Genomic DNA, 23,767 nt, shown 5'->3' on the forward strand with positions numbered 1-23,767 from the left:
TATTTGGGAGGGGGGCACACCTGGCAGCGCTCAGGGGTTATTCCTGGCTTTGAGCTCAGAAATGGTGCCTGGCAGGGCACCTGAGTTCGTTCAGGGTCATCCACATTCGAGGCAAATGACCTACCGCTGTGTTATCACTCGAGTCCCCTTCCAGAATCAATATTGTCAATCCTGGTGCTTATCCAAAAATGAGGGAGACCATGGCCTGAGGCTCATTTGGGAGTAAGCCCTGCTCCCATAGGACAAATCAGAAATGAAATAGGGTTCCTGAGGCTGCAGACTCTACCTTCACCTAAGAAAAAAAACAGGGAGCAGCATAGGTACCCACATGGGGCCGGGTTTTCCCGACCTTTTCCTTCCCCATCACTGCCCGAATCCACAGCTGAACTCTGTGGGGTTGGGGTGGGGGGCTGCTTCCTCAAACCCCTCTCTTTCAGGAGTCTGGAGTCTCTAGAACTTCTGTCCTGTTCTCAGCAGTGCCCCCTCACAGGGTTGGGATCGGCAGAGCCTCTCCCCAAAACTTGCCAACAACTGCTGACTCTGCCCCCTGCAAGAAAAGCCTTCATGTGGCTCTGGGGTCACAGCCGTTAGTGACGCTGCTGGGAACAGCTGCATCCCCTCTATCAGCAGGGTACAGGGGGCCAGCTTGGAGCCCCTCCTCCATCTGAAGGGAAGGAAGAGGGCTGCAGTGCACCACACTCCCACTCCAGTTTAGGCCCACCCCACACCTTTTCTTTCTTTTGTGCATGCTCAGTGCTGACTCCTGGCTTTGTGCTCAGAGATTACTCGTGGTGGTGCTCAAAATGACTCCTGGCTCTGTGCTTGGGGATCACTCCTGGCAGGACTCAGGAGACCAGCAGCAGCACTGGACATTGGCCCTGGGTGGCTGCATGCAGGGCAAAGGCCTTCCTGTTCCGTCTCTTTGGCTATGGAGCCTCAGTTTCTCTGGTTGTAAAAGCAGGGCCCATCTCAGTGCCTAGATCTCAGGGCTGGGCCACAGAAATGGGAGAGTATGAAGCTGATGGTGGACTACCTGGAGGGACGTGGGACTCCTGGGGGAGGCCACCGCTGCTCCTACCCCTGGTTTAGGCAGGGCTCAGTAGAGCGAGAAAGGAGGGCTGGGAAGGAGCCCCATTTCCGTCCACCATTTTGTCGACTCTGCGCCTGAACTTAGGCCTGAAATGGCCTCAAGAGTTGGGCTGGTGCAGAAGATGGGGTTCTCCCATCCTGGGAGAAGCAGGATGGGGGCTATTGTGGGAAAGTTATCTGGTCTCCACAGGGGATAGGGCATAGACATCTCATTCCCTGTCACTTCTGGACGTGTTGGCTGGAGCTCAGGAATGTCTGTGCATGGAGACCAGCCTGGTTGAGTCACGCGGCAATCAGGAGAGACTCAGGACTTCTTGGGGGCATACTATTGCTCACCTCTGAGACTTCTAGTACCAGTTGGGGTTGAGTCCCAAGACAGGGGCTGTAGAGAGGAGACCACACACCCAGTATCTTGAACCAAGTTAGATAAACAGTGCTTGGCACAGTTTACAGGACCAAAGGACACTTGGAGCTGGTCCTGGATCCACCATCCTTCCTGGACCGGCCAGAGAAGGAGCATTTCCATACCCCAATGTGCCACTTTTGGGGTGACCCCTCTTCCTGAAGGGGCACAGAGAGGTGGCTTGGGGAGACCCCATCATTCTGTTCCTCCAACCCCACTGTCTTCCCTTTCCCTTCCTTTGGTTCAATCATACCAAATGAATGAGGTGCCTTGAAGACATAGCTAGCACTCCCCAGAGAAAATTCTAGTAATACCAGAGAAGTAGAACAGGAAGTTGTTGGTCTTCTCCCCCTGTTCATTAGTAGGGTGTAGAGGACCGATCTCTGAGGGGCCACTCAAGGGCCCAGAGTGGGTTGACAAGCCCTGAACCTCGCTCTGCTTTACCCAGAAGGCTGTGGTGGCGGTGGGGGGCCCTGCAAACCTTTCCGTGAGCTCCCAGACTGCAGAGAGGCCTGTGGTCCCACAAGGCCTAAGCGGAACACAGGTGGGCCCAGCTCTGTGATGGCAGTTCTGTGTGAGGGGCTACAAGCCACTTCCGGCAGCCATTGTCAGTGACAAAACACCCCCTGGTCCTCAGCCTCTGCCTGTGCTGTTTAAACTCTTCATCTCAGCACCTCAAGAAGCTGCAAAAATAAAACAATATATATAATATGCAATATATAATATAATAATGCTATATATATATATATATCCATATGCTCCCAACTACTATCCCTAGGGTAGCAGTTAATTACCACCCTTGCTTGATCTTTTCCTCTGTTTTTTCCCCCTCTGTCTTCTGTTATTTAATTTCCCCTGAATCGTTTGAGTAGATTGTTAGCAGAATGTTCTTTTTCTCTCAAATAAAGTCTTTTTCCTTTAAATGAAGACTTTGTTACCAGCCCCAGCACACTACATATTAAATCCTGTCCTTAATACGAATCCAGTTCTATTAATGAGACCTCCCACCTTTTTCAGATTTTGCCTGTTCCAATTATGTCCGTGAAAGCAAAAGAAAATCCATTTAATGCCTGCTTTTTAACTCTTATGTGGCATTTATTCTCCTTTAATGCATTGCTACTCTCTCTCTCTCTCTCTCTCTCTCTCTCTCTCTCTCTCTCTCTCTCTCTCTCTCTCGCTCATTTTGTTTCTTGGTTTGGGGCCAAACCTGGTGGTGCTGTGGACTTCCTCCTGGCTCTGAGCTCAGCACTTCTGATGCTGCTTGGAAGTCTGGCCAGTGTGGGAGATTTGAATCCAGGTCAGCCATGGGCAAGGCAAATGCCTTCCCTGCTGTGCCATCTTTTGCTCCAGTACCTTGAACTTGCTCCTTTTCTTTTTGTTTTTTGGGGCCCCATCCGGCGGTGATCAAGGCTTCCTCTGGTTCTGTGCTCACGGATCACTTCTGGCTGTGCTCAGGGGGCCCTATGAGTGTAAGACATCAACCAGAGTCTTTGGCAAGGGCCGTAACCCTTGGGCTATCTCTCTGGCCTCCTCTTCTGAGAACTCTCAGTAGGAAAAGATGGACTCTAATTTACCCTTCACGTACATGTAATTATATACGTATAATTACATAAGGTTTAGATGTCTTCCACAGGGTAATAGCTCTGTAACCATATTTAGTAAATAGATTATTCTGATATGCATCAACAGGCATCAGGGACCAGAGAGATAGTACAGAAGGGAGGGCTCTTACTTCGCATTGTCCGACCCGAATTTGATCTCCAGCACCCCATAAAGTTCCCTGAGCCTACCAGGAGTGATTCCTGAGTGCAGAGCCAGAAGTAATCCTGGAGCACTATTGGGTGTGACCCCAAAACAAATAAAAAAATGATAATAAAAATGGACTTCAGTAAACAAACTGCTCCAGGTCCTGAACTGGCCTACCCTGGGAGAAAGCACAAGGGGTGAAAAGCAGAGCAGCACCCCAAGACCAGGACAGAAGAACTTGGGAAAAGATTCGCCATTTGCTCAGTGGGGGGTTAGGACTTTCCACAGGGGATTGCCAGCCTGGTTGAAGACTACTGGCACTAACTGGTAGAAAAATCAGGGGGCAGGGCATAGGGGCAACTCTGGGGGTCTGGGTTGTGCTAGAGAGAAGCTCCGATTATACAGCATCTGAGAATCAGTGGCTGGTTCTATCCCACCGGTCCTGCCCTGCCCATTTTACTGCTGAGAAACCAAAGTCTTGAGAGAATGGGGACTCAGCCCCATCAGAGTCAGGCCTGGGGGCCCCTCTCCCCCATCTCTCCACTCCCAGCTGAACACAGCATCACCCTGAGTCATCCTCAGGGTAGAAATGTTGTGAGCCCACATTAAAGAAAGGCAGAAGGAGGGGCCGAAGAGATAGCACAGCGATAGGGCATTTGCCTTGCATGCAGCCGACCTGGGAGGGACCCGGTTCGATTCCTGGCATCCCATATGATCCCCAGTCTGCCAGGGTCGATTTCTGAGTGCAGAGCCAGGAGTAACCCCTGCACACTGCTGGAAGTGGCCCAACAATCAATCAATGAATCAATCAATACATAAAAATAAAGTTTAAAATAAAAAAAGGCAGAAGGAGAAGCAGCTTGGCCTAGCAGTAGGAGCCTGGTGTGTTCTGGAAGGTTTTAGAACAACATGCCTGCCTGTCTCAGATCACAGCTAGGAGAGGGCTGGGCTGGGCACTGGGTCCCCCTCCCAGGCTCTGCTACTTGCTCTGTCATGGGACAAAGCTCCCCCCTCTCTGAGGGCAGGGGGTGCCAGCACTCAAAGATGCTAAAGTCCTCCAGGAAGACTTTTCAGTCATCTGTGGGGTTGTGACAGCCACTCCAAAAGCCCTGTGGAGGGCTCTCTGCATTGCCCTTTAATGGTGAGGTGAAACAAGAGGACGCTCCACATCCTGACTTCAATGTAGGATATGCAGATTTCAGGATATTTAATACAGGAACATGATACCAACAACAGAGACTGTGTGAAAGATAAAAGTGTGTTGGCACTACAGACAATGTCTTGGATTGGACGATCTAGCTTGCCTGGAGCCTAGAGTTGTTCGTATGCCAGGAAACTTCAGGGGTCGGGTCTCTTTGTATTTAGGCCAAGGTTATTCCTTTCCATTCCCCTCATATTTTGGTGGGCCTATGCAAACAACAATTGCCACTCTAACACCGTTTTTACTGTGCTCCTTTGACTCTAATCTTTAAAAAAAAAAAACCATTTAAAATTTGAGGTTAACTTAAGCTAATATGCATGTACATGGAAATGTAAAAAATACTATGCCTCTAATGTTTAAGGAGTTACGTAAGTTTTATGGCTTTAGATTGCCTTGTGTGCTGTTAAGAAATATAATGTGTTACAATCTGGGGACTTGAGGGTCAAAGTAATTGTACATGGATTCTTTTTATTTATCTTAATGTTCATTGGCTGAAACTTCAAAGTTAAGATATCAGCAAGGGGACTTCTTCTGAGAATTATGTTATGGGTGATTGTCCTTCCACTGTAACTTTACTTTGTCCTCTTTCTTTGCATCTTTGTTCTCATAATTTAAAAAAAAAAAAAAAGCCCTGTGGAACTCGTGCCCACATACTCTTTCTTTTTTCTTTTCCCATTTATTTTATTTTTATTTCGCATCAGAGATTTTTTTTGAGTTACTTTATTTAAACACAGAAGTTTACAAGGTGGTTCATAATACAGGTTTTTCCCCTACAGTTACAAAGTTTTTCATGACTGAGTTTTAGTCATACCATATCCAACACCCTTCACCAGTGCACATTTCCCACCACCAATGTCCTCAGTTTTCCTTCTGCACTCCCTCTGGCCTCTCTCCTGCCTGCCTCTGGGGCAGACGTTTTTCTTCTCACTCATTCTCTCTCTCTCTCTCTCTCTCTCTCTCTCTCTGTCTCTCTCTCTCTCTGTCTGTCTCTGTCTCTCCTCTCTCTTTATCTCTCCCCCATTTCCCCTTTAAACACTGTGTTTTGCAATATTGTTATGAAAGGGTATCATGCATTCCTTTCAGCACCCAGTTCTTGTCCAGAGTGATTATTTCCAACCATCATTGATATAGTAATGGTCTCTTCTCTACCCTAACTCTGCACTCTCCCACTATTTGTGGCAAGCTTCCTCCCATGGACTAATCCCCCTGGCCCTCATCTCTATTGTTTCTGAAGATTATTCCATGCTATCTCTTTTATATCCCACAAAAGACTCACACAACTCTTGAGGAGAGATAGTATAGTGGGCAGGGCGTTTGTCTTGCATGCAGCTGACCTAAGTTTGATCCCCAGCATCCCATATGGTTCCTCGAGCACCTCCAGGAGAAAGTTCTGAGCACCTCTGGGCTGTGGCTTCCCTCCCTAAAAAAATAGACTTCAATATCTTTGTTTAGCACAGGTTGGTTAGTTTTGCTTTTTGTTTGGAGGTCACACCTATCTTCCTGGTCAACATGTAATATTTAGTGAATCCCACAGCTCTGAGTGTATGTGAGAATGTGTATTGATGTGTGTATATGCATATTGTGAGTGTATATATGTGTGTTAGAAAGGAGAGAGAGAGAAAGAGAGAGAGAGAGAAGGGGAGAAGGGGAGAAACGAGAAACTGAGGAGTGGAATTATTGGCTCTAGAGTGGGTCTGTGCAGCTAGCTATTCCTCTTATATCAGACAGAGGCCCTGGTCTGATGGGCACTGCTGAGCCCTCTGCACTCCTGGGGCCAACACTCTAGGGTGGACACATCAGGGGATGTCATTGTGGCCTTGCATTACTCTTCTTCTTCTTCTTCTTCCTCTTCTTCTTCTTCTTCTTCTTCTTCTTCTTCTTCTTCTTCTTTTTTTTTTTTGGATTTTGGTTTTTGGGCCACACCCAATGATGTTTAGGGGTTCCTCCTGGCTATGTGCTCAGAAATTGCTCCTAGCTTGGGGGGGGGACCATATGGGATGCCAGGGGATCAAACTGCAGTCCATCCTAGGTCAGCCATGTGCAAGGCAACTACCCTACTGCTCCGTCCCATTGCATTACTCTCCTATCAGGATACTTCTCCTCTGGAAAAGTCTTCACAATTGTCGGCATGGCCTTTGCTCTATTCTCTTGCTTGCCTTGGCCTTATGGACTGAGAGTAATACTTCATTTTAGGAGTCTTTGGAAAAGGAGGCTCAGCAGAGAACAAGAGGAAGATGCAGCTAGTCATCAATTTTGAGAAGTGGGCTGGACAGATGTTTCAGCAGGTGGGAATCGAAGCTTTGCATGTCTTTGCATGACCAGGTTCAATCCCCAGCACAGTCTGGGTCCTTGAGCGCTGCTAAGAACAATTCCTAAGTATAGAGCTAAGAGGAGATCTTGAACACCACTGAATGTGGCCCCCCAATCGTGGTTTGAGAACCCCTTTGCTCAGTTTCTCAGGGACAAGACAGGAAATCATTTTGGGTCCACATGTCTGTCTGGAATCTTTAGGGTCAGGTGAACATCTGAATCTAGAATGTTAGGATGAATCAGATTCTAGAATGAATCCCAGCAAGGGCCCAGCAGCCACCATCATCAGATATTACCAAATGTCTGCCCCACCTTGTGCCATCTTTGTCACTCCGTGCAGGAAATGTTTTGCTCCAATGAAGTCATAAAAAACACTTTCAATTTGAAGGTATCACAGTTCCAGAATTTCCCTGACTGCATGAGCGGTATCAGGAGGTGAGGAGAGGTGTTCTGGCCCCTTGTGGCCCAGTTTCCTTTTGAACCTATCAGAAGGTTGACACTAGTGGGACCACTGTGGAAGGAGCTGTCTGTGAGCTCAGGGTTTGGGCAACCCAGGGGCTGGTACTAAAAGAAGACCTGGGACTTATCCAGGTCCCCTCAGATGGACCTTAGCCCCCACATTCCAGCTTTGCTGTGCAGTCCCCAGATCTGCATACAACAGTTTCTCGATATTCTCTGTTCCTGGAATAAGAAACAGTCTTCCTATCTCATTTTGTTGTCCAACAGAAATTGTACCTGATGGTGATGAGCATGTCTGCGACCCTCTACAATATGGGGACCTAGGGAAGGAAGAAAGAAAAGAAGAAAAGAAGGAAGGAAGGAAGGAAGGAAGGAAGGAAGGAAGGAAGGAAGGAAGGAAGGAAGGAAGGAAGGAAGGAAGGAAGGAAGGAAGGAGGGAGGGAGGGAGGGAGGAGAAGGAAGGAAGGAGGAGGGGAGGGAGGGAAGGAGGAAGGAAGGAAAGGAGGAAGGGAAGGAGGAAGGAAGGGAGGGAGGGAGGGAGGGAGGGAAGATGGAAGGAAGGAAGGGAGAAAGGGAGGGAGAATGGAAGGAAGGAAGGAAGGGAGAAAGGGAGGGAAGATGGAAGGAAGGAAGGAAGGAAGGGAGAAAGGGAGGGAAGATGGAAGGAAGGGAGGGAGGGAGGGAGGGAGGGAGGGAGGAAGGGATGGAGGGAGGGAGGGAGGGAGGGAGGAAGGGAGGGATGGGAGGGAGGAAGGAAGGAAGGAAGGAAGGAAGGAAGGAAGGAAGGAAGGAAGGAAGGAAGGAAGGAAGGAAGGAAGGAAGTACAGAGTCATGGATGGGTGTGGATGGTGTTGAAATGGAGTGGCCTCTGCCTGGGCCACACACCTGCCGTGGTCTCCAGCCGACGGGTCTCAGGGTTCAGGATAGTGATGAGGAAATGATCTACAGCAGTCAGGTTCAGGCAGGTCTCCCTCTCCAGGTGAGATAGAAGGAAGTTGGGGGAAGGGTTACAGGAAGGAAGGGAGGGAGGAAAGATGGTGAGAAGGAAAGAAAAAAAGGGAGGAAGGGAGAGAGAGGGAGAAAAACTGGTCGGCACCTTCCTAACTGTGGGGACCTTGGTCTGGTGGTGAGATGGGCCTACTGGCAGCAAATTTAGCTGGTCTGATTGTGGCTCATGGCCATAGCCTTGGGAGGTCATTTGCCTGAGACTCATTGTCACACCTGGAAGACAAAGATGTGTGTTCCCCTTATCAAGCTTCCTAATGGGGGTGGGGAGCACACAGAGGACCACCCTCCCAGGAATTTCAATGCAGTTCCTGGACTTGAACTTGAACTCATGTCTATTTTTGTTTAGACTTTTGGTCACACTCAGTGGCGCTCAGAGCTTCCTCCTAGCTTTGTTTTTAAGAATCACTTTTGGTGGGTGAGACACTAAGGGTCTATTTATCCCTATGACCTAGGAGAGAGTCAAGTTGAATGTCCCTACAACTGTGCCCATTTCTCCCTGGCTCCCAGACTTGGGTGGGGAACTACTTAAAGAGGGGAGAAACCTTGGGGTCATGGATGTGGGGCTCCTCCTAGGATAAAAAGGCTGATGGGGTCATGGGGGTATCTCTGGCTACTCTCCCATCTGCTTGCAGTATTGTGCTTCTCTGGGGGTGCAGCCCCATCCTTTGGACATGTTTCTGAGGCTTGGGAAGTAGGACTGACCCTACTTCAATTTCTGACACTGCATATGGTCACTGACAAGAGTGACTCTGAGCACAGCTGGGTGTGGCCCCAAAGTATATAATACAAAACAGATACGATTCTGAACATATGGGTCAGAGGGGGCTCTTCTCTGGGGTTCTTAAGTGCCCTCACAGAGGTCTCTAGGACACTCAGCCATTGCCAGGGTCTCTCTGCCTCAGTTCATGTTCAGGTTTCATTCAGCCCTAAAGCAGATCTGGAAGACATCACATTGGGGCCCCTTCTGAGAGCTAGTGGGTGGGGACAGACCCCCCCAGAAAATTCCGCAGGGCTCAACAGTTTCAGCCTCTGCCGAAACTCAGAAACTCAGGCCTTGGTGCAGTGGAGACCAAGTGCTAAGGAGTTTTATTCATGAATTTCAGAATTAAGTCTTCTCACGCAGGCCCTGGACCTTTGCACATGTTTTGTGTGCAAAGGTAAAAAAAAAAAAAAAAAAACAGTCCTTTAGATGTTTCCATTTTGTAGATGCTGTTTAATGGAGGAGAAAGATTGGATCGGGATCAACTTGGACTCAAGGTCTAGCTGGGGAAGCTTCAAATTCTGTGTCCTTGAGCTAAACACTAGCCTCCGAGCCTCAACTGTTTTCTACCACAGGCCTGGCTGATGCAGTTCAAACAATTTACAAAAACTTTGCATGAAAATTTTTATTTAAAAAAAATTTTAGGGGCCGAAGCAATAGCACAGCGATAGGATGCTTGCCCTGCATGCTGCCAATCCAGGACAGACCCGGGTTCAATCCCTGGCATACCATACCTCAAGCCTGCCATGAATGATTTCTGAGCACAGAGCCAGGAGTAACCCCTGAGTGCTGCAGGATGTAACTCAAAAAATTTAAAAAAAATATTTTATTGAAACCATTTACAAATGGTTTACAAACATTTACAAAGTGATTTACAAAAACCCTTCACAATTGGGTGAAAATTTTCATTTTAATCAGTTATTTCAATTGTATTTATTATATATATATTGCCATATCCAGTAGCACTCAGGGTTACTCCTGGCTCTGTGTACAGAAATTACTCCTGGCAGGCTTGGGGTATCATATAGGATGCTAGTAATTGAACCTGGATAGGCTGTGTCTAAGGCAAATGCTTTCTCCACTGAGCTACCGCTCTGGCCCCATATTATAATTTTTTAAATCATTTTTACTGTGCCTGAGTTTATTGTAAAGATAAGCAAATGAGTAATTGGGAGCAAAAACAATTTAGTACCTCAAGGCAAATTTTGTTATTGTTATTATTTTGCTTTTGGGGCCACACCAAGCAGTACTTGAGGACTATTTCTGGCTCTGTACTCAGGAATCACTTCTTTTGGGGGAATTTGGGTCACACCCGGCGGCACTCAGGGGCTACTCCTGGCTCTATGCTCAGAAATTGCTCCTGGCAGGCTCAAGGGACCATATGGGATGCCACGATTCGAACCACTGTTCTTCTGCATGCAAGGCAAATGTACCGCCATACTATCTCTCCAGCCCCAGGAACCACTTCTGAGAAAATCACTCACTCTGGGGGACCATATAAGATGCTAGGATCGAACCAGGGTTGGCCTTATGCAAGGCAAATGCCTTTCCCGCTGTAGTAGCTCTCCAGCCCTTAAGATAACTAATGTCAATGGAGATGACTTTAAAATAAAGCAAAGGTGTCATTTTGTTTAACTACAGTTTGGGGAAATATATCAAGTGTCATATGTGACTTCATAAAGGTCATTGTCTAAATGCTCTACAAGAGAAAAAGGCCCTGATGTCAGCACAGCATAGACCAAAGGAGCCTAGTGCAATCTAAAAAGGGCAAAGGTCAGACTCTACAGGACAGACTATGAACATAGAAGGGCATTTTGTTTGAATTTTTATCACTGTTAGCTATGTTGCAAATGTTACAGAAGTTAGAAGACTCAAAGAAGAAAAGAGAAAAATCGTCATCGCCTGCTAAGATAACGTGGCTGTCCTTTGAGAACAGGGCGTTTGATTAGAGAGATGGATGGCAAACTCTCTGAAATGCACCCAGGCTTTACCAGTCTCTAGGTAACCGCCCCCCAAACCCCCAAAACATTTGATTTTTGCTGTATTTATTCAGATCCCTATTCACGAGAGGAAACTTTCTTTCTCATCTGCTTGCGCTCTCTCAGTGCACAGAATGCAGAGACTGTCAGGTATTGTACTACAGCCACTCCAGCTTCCAACTGAGAGGTTGTCTCTCATCTTCCATGTTCTTATACTCTCATGACACAAAAATTAATCCCTTGGGGCTGCAGTCATAGCACAGCGGGGAGGGCATTCGTTTTGCATGCTGCCCATCTGGTATCCCATATGGTCATTTGAGCCTGCCAGGAGTGATTTTTGAATGCAGAGCCAGGAGTAACCCTGGAGCACTGCCGAATGTGCCAAACCCCCCTCCAATAAAAAAATCACTACCTAACAGTGTTGGCATCTGTGCTATATGTATAGAATTTAAATAATTCTGCGAGTGTGTGTGTTTGTATATTATCAAAGTCGTTGCATATTATTCTGCTACAAACTTCTTCACTCAATAGATTATGTTTCCAAGATTGATTCAGTGCTCTGTTTAGATAGAATTCACTTCTTTTGACAAAACGATCCAGTTTATGACTATATCTCCATATCTTTTTTTTGTTTGTTTGTTTTTGGGTCACACCCAGTGATGCTCAGGGGTAACTCCTGGCTATGCGCTCAGAAATCGCTCCAGGCTTGGGGGACCATATGGGACACAGGGGGTTTGAACTGCAATCCGTCCTAGGTTAGCGTGTGCAAGGCAGATGCCCTACAGCTTGTGCCACCGCTCTGTCTCCATATCCCACATCTTTAATGACTTCTTGCCAGTGTTTTTTTAGATAACTTCCAGGTCTCAGCTCTGACAAGCACAAGCTTTGATCCTTATGGAGATGTGTGTGTGTGTGTGTGTGTGTGTGTTTGTGTGTATTTGTGTGTGAAAATACCAGCAAGGTTTATTGTTTTCCAGGCAATGTATGGGAAGGTCTAGCCCTGGGTCAGAGGTATGAGAGACTTTCATTTAATGGGACGGTATTAGCCATTGCCCTGTGTGCTTGCATTTATAAGGACATGGTCATGCTGGATAGTCAGTTCAGAATCTGTCCTTCTCAGCTATCACTCAGTTCATACACATCTATAATAGACATATATATTTGTATTCAGATTCACCAGGATCTTTTTATTTTCTTTCTTTCTTTCTTTTTTTTTTTTTTTTTGTTTTTTGTTTTTTGTTTTTTGGGCCACACCCATTTGACGCTCAGGGGTTACTCCTGGCTATGCGCTCAGAAGTCGCTCCTGGCTTGGGGGACCATATGGGACGCCAGGGATCGAACCTCGGTCCGTCCTAGGCTAGCGCAGGCAAGGCAGGCACCTTACCTCTAGCGCCACCGCCCAGCCCCAGATCTTTTTATTTTCAATTACTTTATTTAAACACCACGGTTACAAGAATGTTCATAAAAATAGATTTTTTTTCTCACAGTTACAAAGTTGTTCATGATTGAATTTCAGTCATACAATGTACAACACCTTTCACCAGAGCACATTTCCCACCACCAAAGCCCCCAGTTTCCCTCCCCTCCCGCCCTTCCCCCTTCCTGCTTCTGGGGCAGGCATTTTTCTTCTCTTTCTCCCCTTGCTCCCCTCTTTTCTTTTCTTTTAGGCACTGTGGTTTGCAATATGGTTACTGCAGGGGTATCATGCATATCACTTTATTTCCTTTCAACATCCAGTTCTTGTCCAGAGTGATCATTCCCAACTCGCATTGTCATAGTGGTTTCTTCTCTGCCCTAAATGCACTCTCCCACTATTTATCACTAAGATCTTCTTGGGCCAGGGGTTGCTTTATTTTCTCCCTTGGGATCTTCAGCCCCAGGAGGTATTTTGGGGGAGGACAGGGGTCCACAAGAAGGTCTCTCCCCTGACGTTTATCAGTTCACCAGGCTGGATACAGAGGGCTAGAAGTCTCTAGGACTATACACAGTAGTGTGTAGTGCCATGCAAAGCCAGGCATCGAACCCTGAACTGTCTCCTTTGTCTGAGTCCTGTGCCAAGGTCCCCAACAGAAGGAGAAGTCTGGATGCCCCCCAGCTGTGGTCAGTGCCGAGCTGATGTATATTTCTACTGCCCAAGGCCTGGAGACTGGTTTTTCTCTAAACCACATTCAAGAGCCCTGTCTGAGACCTGAAACAGTCCTTGAAATAGTAGAAGGCTCTGGAAGAATAGCTGGTCCTTGCCTCCTGCACTGGATGGCCTGAATTATCCTGGGAGACCCAGTAGATGAGACTCCTGAAAGGCCAGGGTCTCTGACCCTCAGCACTTTTTTATTGGGTGGGTTGTGACTTCTGTTCTCATTAGCTTCAAGACATACAAGCTGGCATGTGACCCACATATAGCTGTTGCCATGGTAACTGCAGCCATCCCTTCTCTCTGGAAACACCAGCCATGTTGATCAGAGCTGCTATTTTGATAGAGTTTAGGGCTGGGAGGGGAGAAGACAGCCTTTGGGGAGAACCAACATTGTCCCTTTTCAGGGACATAGGTCCTCAGAGCCACCCCTATAGCCAGGGCATGGGGTAAATGTCCCATCAGTGGCCAGCTGCCTACACTCAGGACAAGCAGAATGACATCTATTATTGGACCCCAGACCCCGAGGCCCTCTGGTGATGGACCATGCACCCCTCCGACAATGTCACGTGTTGGGGATTATGCCCAGTGACACATAAAAATCAATTTGCTGGGTGACTTGACCAAGGTCAGGCTGCTAATGATTGGCGAGTGTGTCTTCTCTCTGCCCTCAAACACACCCCTTTAAAGCATGAAAAGACAATTTCCCCAGAGCAGAGACTTTCCAAGGGTGAATCGACATGGAGTGGGGGTGGGTGGTTACAACCCCTTCCAGATCCTGGGATCACCCCTTTTGCATGAATCAGTCTCAGCCCCTGGCACATTCATGTACTCAGCAAATGTTCATGGACTCACATGCAGGCTGGCCACGGACTCAGTTTTCAGTTCCCAGGGGAAGGTGCCCCCTATAGTCTGTCCTGAATAGTAGGAAAAGAAGGGGCGTTCAGAAATGGGACACCCCCAGAGTAGGTCAGAGGGGTGTTGATAAGATGATTTCTGAGCATTCTTTCCTGGGAAACTCACTTGTCCCTCATTTCTCCTGGGGATTGGGGGATGGTGAGATAGTGGGGTTCAGGGCATCTGGAATTGAGTCTTCACTCCAGGGATGATGCTGAGGATTAGGGTGGAGGTGGGGTGAATATCCAGTGCAGAGAGGTGGTGGCAAAAGGGAGTCAAAGAGCTGATTTCTCTGCCCCATAGAAATCAAGTTTGGAGGGGGGACTGGGACTATTGCATCTTTAATTTTCACTGCCTTTATTAAGTCAGGAGGCTACAGCATATAGCAAGGCTGACTGGCTGCACGCACAAACACTGGTGTTTTCCTTAAGCCCAAAGTCTAGGTCAAGTCCCATGTCTATCTCATACCTAAGAGTGGCTGCCTTCCTGCTGGTCCCTCATGTGTTGGGGACACTCATGTGTCTCCTGCTTTTGCCATCATGAGGACCTTCACCCCCCATGTTCTCTAATTGAACCTTGGTCACTCCAAGAGTGATCGTGCATCATGCTTTCTCCTTGGGAATGGGACTCAACGAAAGGATTTGAGGGTGATTTGGGGATTTAGGTACCAGTGTGTGAGTTGATTCAGAGCCCCCACAGATGTTGAGGAGAGTGAAAAACAGCACTAAGTTTGTAAAAATGAAGTCCTACCAAGGGGCTGACTTTCTCTTGGGTTCCCCTCAAGGGGTCAAGAAATCACCCCAATCTGTGTTAGATGGGCACATCCCTGGGGTTCAGCCCAGTTCCTACACCCAGCGATCCAGCTCTGCTCTACACTATAGGCCAGAACCACAGGCATTGTCCGGCCAACCTCCTGGGTTACCTCACTCCAGGACATGCCAACTCAACACAACTGTGCTTCAAATCAGCTTCGTTTTGTCATTTTTTTTTTTGAAAAATAAGAGCTGTGCTGGGGGTCCCAAAGATGCCCAGCCTTGGGGCATGGACCTGCAGTTTGAAGGCTCACCCCAATGGTGATGGGAGACCCTGCAGTGGCAGATACAGAATTCCCTGAGTCTCTTCCATTTTACTGCAAAGGAAAAAAAAAATCCCTCTTTATTTTGTTTTAAGTAGAATTCTATTGTGTATCCCTATCCCATATCTTTTTTTATCCAGTTTTAGAAAGTCTGGTTTTTTGTTTTGTTTTGTTTTTTTGTTTTTTTTTTTGTTGTTTTTTTTATTAATTTTTGGCCATGCCTAGAGATACTCAGGTCTTACTCCTGCCAGGCTTCGAAGAACATATGAGGTGATGGGGATTGAACTGGGTGGGTTATGTGCAAGGCAAACACTCACCCTCTGTACTATCGATCTCTCTGGCCCCCTAACCAGAAATACTTGATTTTGTTCAGTCTGAAATAAACCTACCTGGAAGAAGTCAGTTTCCATACTTAAATTGCTTGAAACATGCTTGAAAATTTTCCCATGATGGAGTTGACCATCATTGTTGCATGAAATGGAAATTGATTACATTTGGTGGAACTTTTCATCTTCTCCTTTGCATTAACCTTATTGCAAATCCTCGGAGCCACCTGAGCCAGACAGAGGCTGCCTGATTACATTAGACAGCGTATCACAAGCTCCTTCCTCAGTACTAAGGTCTCGACTTGCTCTTCTCTGCAACATGTGAGCCATTTTCCCCCCTTCGTTTTTGTGCCACATTCAGCAGTGCTCAGAATTTCCTCTTGGTTCTGCATTCAGGGATCCCTCCTGGTGGGACTTGAGGGACCAGACGAGGCGCCAGGGATCCAACTCAGGTCAGCTTTGCACAAGGCAAGTGCCTTATCTGCTCTACTATTACTCCAGCCCTAACATATGAGTTCTGTGAACGTGATGAAGGAGGATGGAGGACAGATCTCCCTCTGCACTGATGGGATGTTGACAGGAGTTTCACTGCCCAGCTCATTATGTTGGGAATTTACTTAAATTCACTTTGTGCTGCATCTTTTTGACAATTTGGGCATGTTGAGGGCTGACTCTCGGGTCAGAGATCACTCCTGACAGTGCTTTGGAGACCATAGGCTATGCCAGGGATCAAACCAGAGTCGGTCTACCATGTACTAACTGGGTGAGAGCCTCCTCACCTCCATCTCCTGCATTTTTTCTTGGCCCTGTGCTGCATTTTAATCAATGCACGGGCCTCCTGGGGGGTCTGGGTGAGGAGTCACACAGTTGTCATGAATAATTGGAAAAGCCCTTGCTAGCAGCTATTGCTCTGGAGGTCCAGAGTAAGAATTCAGTAGATACTGCATTTGATGATATAATGTACAGCATAATAATGAAAGGACAGAAAAATGATCATTTCCACTTACTGTCTTGCAAATGAGAAAGCACATTGGGGAGGCTCAAAGGATTTGGCCAAGGTCACTGTGCTGAGATTACACTCCTGTCTACCCCCAAATGCTCAGCCTAGTGACCCCATACATAAAATTAAAATTTATTGTATAAGAACCCTGCTCCCCCTGTTCTGTCAGGGAAAAGACCAATTTATGGGAAGACCTTCCATTTTTCTTTCGGTGTAGAAAATTAGAACATTATAGAGCCACAAGGAGTAAAAGGAAAGAGGCAAAGCTCATCATCTTTCCTTTGCTTCTTTTTCATTTTGATTTTTTTTTTCCTTGTAACAGGGAATGAATTTAGTTTATTTCTGTTCTTTTGGCATCTCTCTTGGGAGGGAATGCTGAACCTGATGCTGTGTGTGTGTGTGTGTGTGTGTGTGTGTGTGTGTGTGTGTGTGTGTGTGTGTGTGAACAAAATAGAAACAGTTCGTGTGTAGGTGATGAATAGAGTCTGGTGGGATGAAACAACCCAAGTAATGTGTCTGGGCCAAAGAGGGTAAAGTGGACAGATGGAATGGGACACGCACTAGGGCTTCCTGGGATCCCAGAAGGCCTTTGGACAGTCAAAACCAGGCAGGAAAGGTTGGGGGAACAATATTCAGGGCCTGAACAGGACCTTAGAGGGTATTCCACATCATGAAAAACACTTTATAAACCTTGCTTTTGTTTCATCTTTGTATTTTTTACTTTCTTTTTTTTTTGCTGGGGGGGGGGGGAGGGATCACACCAGGTAGTGCTCAGGACTTCCTCCTGGCTCTGCACTCAGGATCACTCCTGCCTCGCTTGAGGGACCATATGAGATATTGGGGATAGAAGCTGTGTTGACCATGTGCAAAGCAAGGACCCTTCCCTTTGTACTACTGGCTCTGGATCCATTTTACAAGTATTTTCACTGTGCTGCTTTTCCCTGAGAAATCCTCTATGTTTCTTTCAGAGATTCTTTCTGTTGACTCCTGTTTGGGGGGTGTGATGTTATCTCCTCAGTGCCTCACCCTACATCATGGTATAGACTTACCTATAATCCTCACCCCAGTTCTTGTGGGGCAAGGGGAATGGTTGCCTTTCATCCTCACAGAGGGAACACCCAGGCTCAGAGAGGTGTGGAGATTTGTCGAAGTTCACTGAAAAGTTGCAGCACTGTAAAGAGAACTTCCAACACTGACTGGTAGATTCTAAGGGTCTATGGTCTTTCAAAATGACTCTAGAATTGGTGCCCCAGAGTTGGACATTTTGGATCAAAGGTTTTCTTAGTTCTTAATTTATCTTGTTGATTGATTGGCAGTTGGGGCTCTACCCATGGTGACAAGGGGCCAGTTCTCACTCTCTGATCCCTTTTGTATTATAAAGATGGCTGATTTATTTACCTGCTCACACACTTTCTGTCAATAATTAAAAGGCAAATCAAGGGCTATGATTAGCATGTGGCAAGTGGCACCCCAATCGACTGGTTCCTTTGTTCCCTTCCTCCTGTTCATAATCCTGTTCTTCCCACCTGGACTTATACCTACACACTCAGCATCTTGTCATCCACCATTCTCATGTATTAGCCTGTGGGTATCCACATGCCCCCTTAGCTACCCCACTAGTAGCTAGTATTTATCTGAACTCTGATGAGTGTTCCTGGGATGTCAAGCTTGGAAAGCACCTCTTTTTCTTATGGATGCCTCCCCATGACACCCCACCCCCGGAAGTCATGGACAAAAGTACAAAGCCTGTATCCAGTTTGCATTTTGTGTATGTGTGTGTGGTTTTTGGGTCACACCAGCAGTGCTCAGGTTCCTGGCTAAATGCTCAGAAATTGCTGCCTGGCAGGCACGGGGAACCATATGGGACGCCAGATTCGAACTGATGACCTTCTGCATGAAAGGGAAATGCCTTACCTCCATGCTATCTCTCCGGCCTCCCTGTATCCATTTTGGACTCCTTGCAAAGGCTCCTGCCAGGAAAAGTTGACGCTTTCTTGGCTCGAAAGAGGGGGAACTCTCCCTCTTTTTTTTTCCCTAGAATACTCTGCACTATACCTTATTTTACTTGCTCTTTCTTTCCTTCCTCCTATCCTCCTCTTCTTTCCTCCCTCCCTCCTCTTCATCCTCCTCCTCTTTCTTCCTCCTCCTCTTCTTCTTCCCTCCCCCCACATTGGGCTGTGCTCAAGGGGCTTAGTCCTGAGGGGTTTGGAGGACCATATGGGGAAACTGGGATGAAACTCAGGTCAGCCACATGCAAGGCAAGCACCCTACCTACAGGACTATCTTCAACCCTGGTCCAACATTTCTTTTTTTTTGTTTTTTTTTGTTTTTGGGCCACACCTGACGGTGCTCAGGATTACTCCCTGGCTGTCAGCTGATCTGCTCAGAAATAGCTCCTGGCAGGCACGGGGGGACCATATGGGACACCGGGATTCGAAACCAACCACCTTTGGTCCTGGATCGGCTGCTTGCAAGGCAAACGCCCGCTGTGCTATCTCTCCAGGCCCCCTCCAACACCTTCTTTTTTTTTTTGTTCTTTTTTTTTTTTTGGTTTTTGGGCCACACCCTGTGACGCTCAGGGGTTACTCCAGGCTATGCGCTCAGAAGTTGCTCCTGGCTTCTTGGGGGACCAAATGGGACGCCGGGGGATCGAAACCGTGGTTCCGTCCTAGGCTAGCGCAGGCAAGGCAGGCACCTTACCTCCAGCGCCCACCGCCCGGCCCCTCCAACACCTTCTTAAGTAGGGGTGCACCTTGGTAAAATTTTCTGGGACTCACACTTCCAGTGGCAAATAAGATGAGTCACATGATAGGAAGCTTTCCTCTTCAGGTTCCCCATTCATCCTGAGCTGGCCACAGAGTCTGTCTCTGTCAGTAAAAAGCTTTTGAACACTTGTAGCATGGCCTTGATTTTAGCATATTTATTTTCACAACCATCTCCTTCTGGTCTCGGGCAATAATACCAAAATATGTTTATACACTTAGATTGACTGATTTTTTGCATGCCTGATTCATATGTCCCATAGCTATGCTTTATAGATGAAATGCTAAAAAAAAAAAAATAAAAGAAAGAAAAGAAAGAAAATGCTGTATACATGATTATTTTTATTTGCTTTTGATTTGGGAACCACGCCTCGCTGTGCTCAGGACTTACTCCTGAATCTGCATGCAGGGATCACTCCTGATGGGCTTGAAGGACAATATGGGATGCCAGGGATGGGACCCAGGCCTGTGTATGCAAGGCAAACTTCCTACCCACACTGTACTATCACTCCAGCCCCCGTACACGGATTTCTTAAGTCTCACCTTTTTCTCTTTTCTTTATTGCTTGTTTCTCTTTCCCCACCATCCCCAACTTCTCCCACTCACATTTCTCAACACCAAGACCAGCTACATTATTTGCAAGGCCTCAAGCTGTACAAACATGCCAGGCCTTGGCTCAAAAATCATTCAGACTTCCAAAGAGGACAACAAAAGCTACAAATCAATAACAGGGCCTGTGGAAAGTCAAATCCCTGAGACCACATGGCTACCAGCCCTCTCTGTACCTACTGAAGGCCACCCTAATTGTTCAACCCAGAGAGAACCCCTCATATCTCCCCCCACCCTTCACACAAACACATCAGTCCATTGCAGGGGCTTCTGGTCACTGAAGTCATCTCATGTTTTATTCTCATTTTGCCTTTTGCTTCCTTATTCAAGCCAACACAGTGAAAACTCTCCCTCTATACTTGAGTCTCTCATTCAGGAGTTCCAGGAGACAAGAAATCATTCCTTTGCCAACTTCTTGCCTCCTTCTCAATAAAAGCTCAAAAATATATTTAGCTCTAGGTCTTTGATCTTTATGCTGACAGGCACATGGCCAAATTCCCAAGTTTCCTCTTCCAATAAATATCTTGCAACAAGAAAGCAAAAAGGACAGAATATGACAGGGGACCAAGCAAAGCGACAACCGGCAACCATGCTGGAGGCAGAACCTTTGCCAGCCGTTCCAGGGGACTGAGATGAAAGAAGAGGAGGGACCCAGAGAATAGGAAAGCCCAGAGCTCTTTCTGAAAATGGAAGCAGATTTTGAGTCTAATCCAATAACCAGCCCTCAGGTATTTGGGTTTTCAACTCACTGCTTTCACAGCTGTCTCTGGCTGGCAGGCTTGCTTATACAGAGTGTTCTGGGGCAAGAGGACTCACACAGCCAGAGCCTGTCCCTAGGGTTTTCTGAACCTCCGAAAACCCTGTGTCTTTATGCACAAGAAAGTGAGGGTCCCCATCCCAGGGATAGATGATACACGATTGGGCTAGAGTCTTATAATCACAGTTATATAGAAACATGGTCATACACACAGGTTCATATCACAACTGCATACGCACATCACGACCACACACACACACACACACACACACACACACACACAATGCAGCTAGCACCTTAGTCTCCCCCCATCCTACACATGTAAAAACATTGAGCATTTTACACAAGAGCCCGGGGCTTGTTGCTATGGAAACAGACTTCTGAAATCCTAACTTGTGGGTGCTTGGTCTTGCTCTGAATAACAGCCAGCAAGTGTGTGCTCTGAATTCTGAGTCATTTCCCCTTCCGGCATTGGGGTGGGGGGGGTGGGGGCGCGGGGGAGCAGAGCCAGTCAGGAGGACAGGAACAGCACAGGAAAGGAAAGGTAGAGAAAGCCAGGAAAAGGCAGGGGAAGGCTGATCACTTTCTGTCTGAGAGCTAGGATATTGGAGAAGCTGGTTGGGGTGTAGTTGAGTGAGTGTGTGTGTGTTTGTCAAATGAGCGTTGTCTATGTGTGTGCATGAGTGTGAATGTGTCTGTGCGTGCAATGTGTGTATGAGAGTTTGTGTGAGCATGTGTGTGGTGTATGGTCAGTGTGTGTTATAAGTGTGAGAGTCTGTTGTGAATATGTGTTTGTGTGTTGCATGTACGCAGAAGCCCAAGAGGCACATGAAATGTGTGTGTTGTATGTATGTGGGTCATTTTCTCAGGTAAGGCACTTAGGTCCAGGCCCAGTATCAGACCAGATCCGTCCAGGCTGTGGCAATCAATGCTTACCCTCCACGCCATTCTGAGTTGGGTGACGCCCCTTCCACCTGGCAGTGACACCTAGAGCCCAGGGTCTCTAATATTCTGGCACAAAGTAGGAAGGGCTGCCCATGTTATTCCATGGTCTAGAAGTTGGCATTTGTTCTTCTGTTGAGGCTTCACCTAATTATTCACCCGATGTTGGGCGAATCATCTCCTGGGTGACTAGAAAGGCTCCAAATCCAAGGGCAAAAGAGAGGAGGAAATGTGGGCACCCATCTGTGGGAACCCCAAAGACAGCTCTTCTGGGGGCTCCTACCAGCCAGCACCCCTGGAGGAAGTTCTCTGAACCCACGAGTTGATTTGGGCCAGAAGCGGGCTGAAAGGGGCATCTTTGCCAAGATTATTGCTAAGGTGGCAGGACTCATGTTTACCTGAGTCGCACCCTGTGTCCTAGGAATGGTCAGTGAGACCTAAAGGGAGGACAAGGACAGCAGGACAGCCGGAGAGAAGATGGACCTCAAGTAAGGTTCAGGGAGGATGGACACGGGGTAGCAAATGTCCAAGTTCCTTTCATCCCTCCCTCCTTTCTCCACTGGGCTTCCCACTGGCTCAGCCAAACTGCATTCTCAGCCTTTGGAAAGACCTACTGCAGGCTCCTGGGCCAATGGACATGTCCCACTCCCAGACAAACTAATCACTGCCTCAATCTTGAGTCTCCCTTTCTCCATTGGTAAAAAGCTCATTGTCTCTGTTATCAATGATAAAGGGAGGGTCCATGCAGAAGCTCCACAAATGTTTAGCTCCCAGTCCATGAACCACCAGTTACCCCCAAAGTTCTGGGTTACCCCTAAAGTCCTGGATGAATTTCCCAGATAAATGTCCCCAACCAACTCATCCCCCCTCATCAATATCATTCCCATTTTGTTGATGTTGTTGTTGTTTGTTTTGGGGCCACACTGGCGGCGCTCTGGGGCTACTCCTGACTCTGTACTCATAAGTCATTCCTGGTAGGCTCGGGAGACCATATTGGATGCTGGAATTCAAGCCCAAGTTCTTCCTGGGTCGTTCACATGCAAGGCAAATGCCCTACCACTGCGCTATCTCTCTGGTACCTCACTCCCAGTATGGAATTTCTTCTGTACGTCAAGAATTTTTCAGATAGCTGGTGGAGAGCAGCCCAGCCTTCTGCCACTCTTCACCCAGAAAACATCTTGTCCCCCACCACTCCTCTACTGCTCCCTGCACCCCCCAATTTTGCCATGATGAGATCACACAGAGGAAGCCGCTTGTCCAAAGCCAGGATGCCTTCGGCCCAAAGGCAGCTAATGCACTGAGTTCCCCCACGCCAAGCCTCCCCAAAGCCCAGCAGAACCCGTGAGCCCTTCTCTGCTCTCAGCTCTTGCATTAATTGTCATTCCAGGTCCTGTCACGCCAGCACTGCCTGGTGGCTCCAATGGCAGCTTTGCTTCACGCCATCCCCAGGACCCAGGTGCCAGGACCCAGTCAGTGAATTCTCTGACACCAGGTAGGTGGTCATGGGAGCGATGGCAAAGGGGCTTTCAGGGGAGCAGGAGGCACCTGAACTTAGGGTAAGGGGTCTTCCAGCTGAACTCATATCTCAGGATCCACTAAGATCAGAGAACAACTTTTTCAAAAATTCCCTGAGAGGTACTAGAGTGGTCATGCAGCGGTAGGGCTTTTGCCTTGCACGCGGCTGACTCAGGATGGGTTCAATCACTTGCATCCCATGTAGTCCCCCAAACCAGGAGTGATTTCTGAGTGCATAGCCAGGAGTAACCCCTGAGCATCATCAGGTGTGGCCCCCCACCCCCAAAAGAAAAAAAATTCCCCTGAGAGCTCTCACTTGCTTGTGAGCAAAGGTTTGAGAGAGTGGGGGAGAAAGAAAAGCTTTGTTCAAAACAAAAGAAAATGGATGGAGTGGGTGATGGGGACGATGCGGCTCCTTAACTTCAGCAGCAGCTATTGTGCAGAGCTTTGGGGGGTACAAGCCTATACAAAACTAGGCAGGCAAAGGCCTAGACAGATACAGTCTAGCTAGCTGGTAAGGCGCTTGCCTTTGTATGCACCTAACCTGGGTTCTAACCCCAGTACCACCTATGGACCCCTGAAACTATTAGGGGTGACATCTGAGTATATCCTGAGCATAGCCAGGTATGGCTCCGTCTCCCCAAAAAGAGATTAGGTGGTAGGTTCCCCCAGAGAGCAGTCTCTGAGAAGGAGAACCCCTCCCCAATCTACAGCCCCATCACCAACTCCATGTCTGTTTTCCAGAGTTCTTGAGTTCTTTACATTAGAGTCACTCAGATACCCCCAGATGGCATGGCC

The 23,767-nt window shown here is 47.5% G+C and overlaps 1 protein-coding gene across 1 annotated transcript in view; it reads left to right on the forward strand.

Moving 5' to 3' along the window:
• CD6 (CD6 molecule) overlaps positions 1 to 23,767 on the forward strand; it is a 47,688-nt gene that overhangs the window by 6,304 nt on the left and 17,617 nt on the right. Inside the window, 1 exon segment of the mRNA XM_049780859.1 lies at positions 22,842 to 22,946. Coding sequence (XP_049636816.1) covers positions 22,842 to 22,946 — 105 coding nt within the window.

The sequence above is a fragment of the Suncus etruscus genome, chromosome 9, assembly GCF_024139225.1.
Source record: "Suncus etruscus isolate mSunEtr1 chromosome 9, mSunEtr1.pri.cur, whole genome shotgun sequence".
In the NCBI taxonomy this organism is placed as follows: domain Eukaryota; kingdom Metazoa; phylum Chordata; class Mammalia; order Eulipotyphla; family Soricidae; genus Suncus; species Suncus etruscus.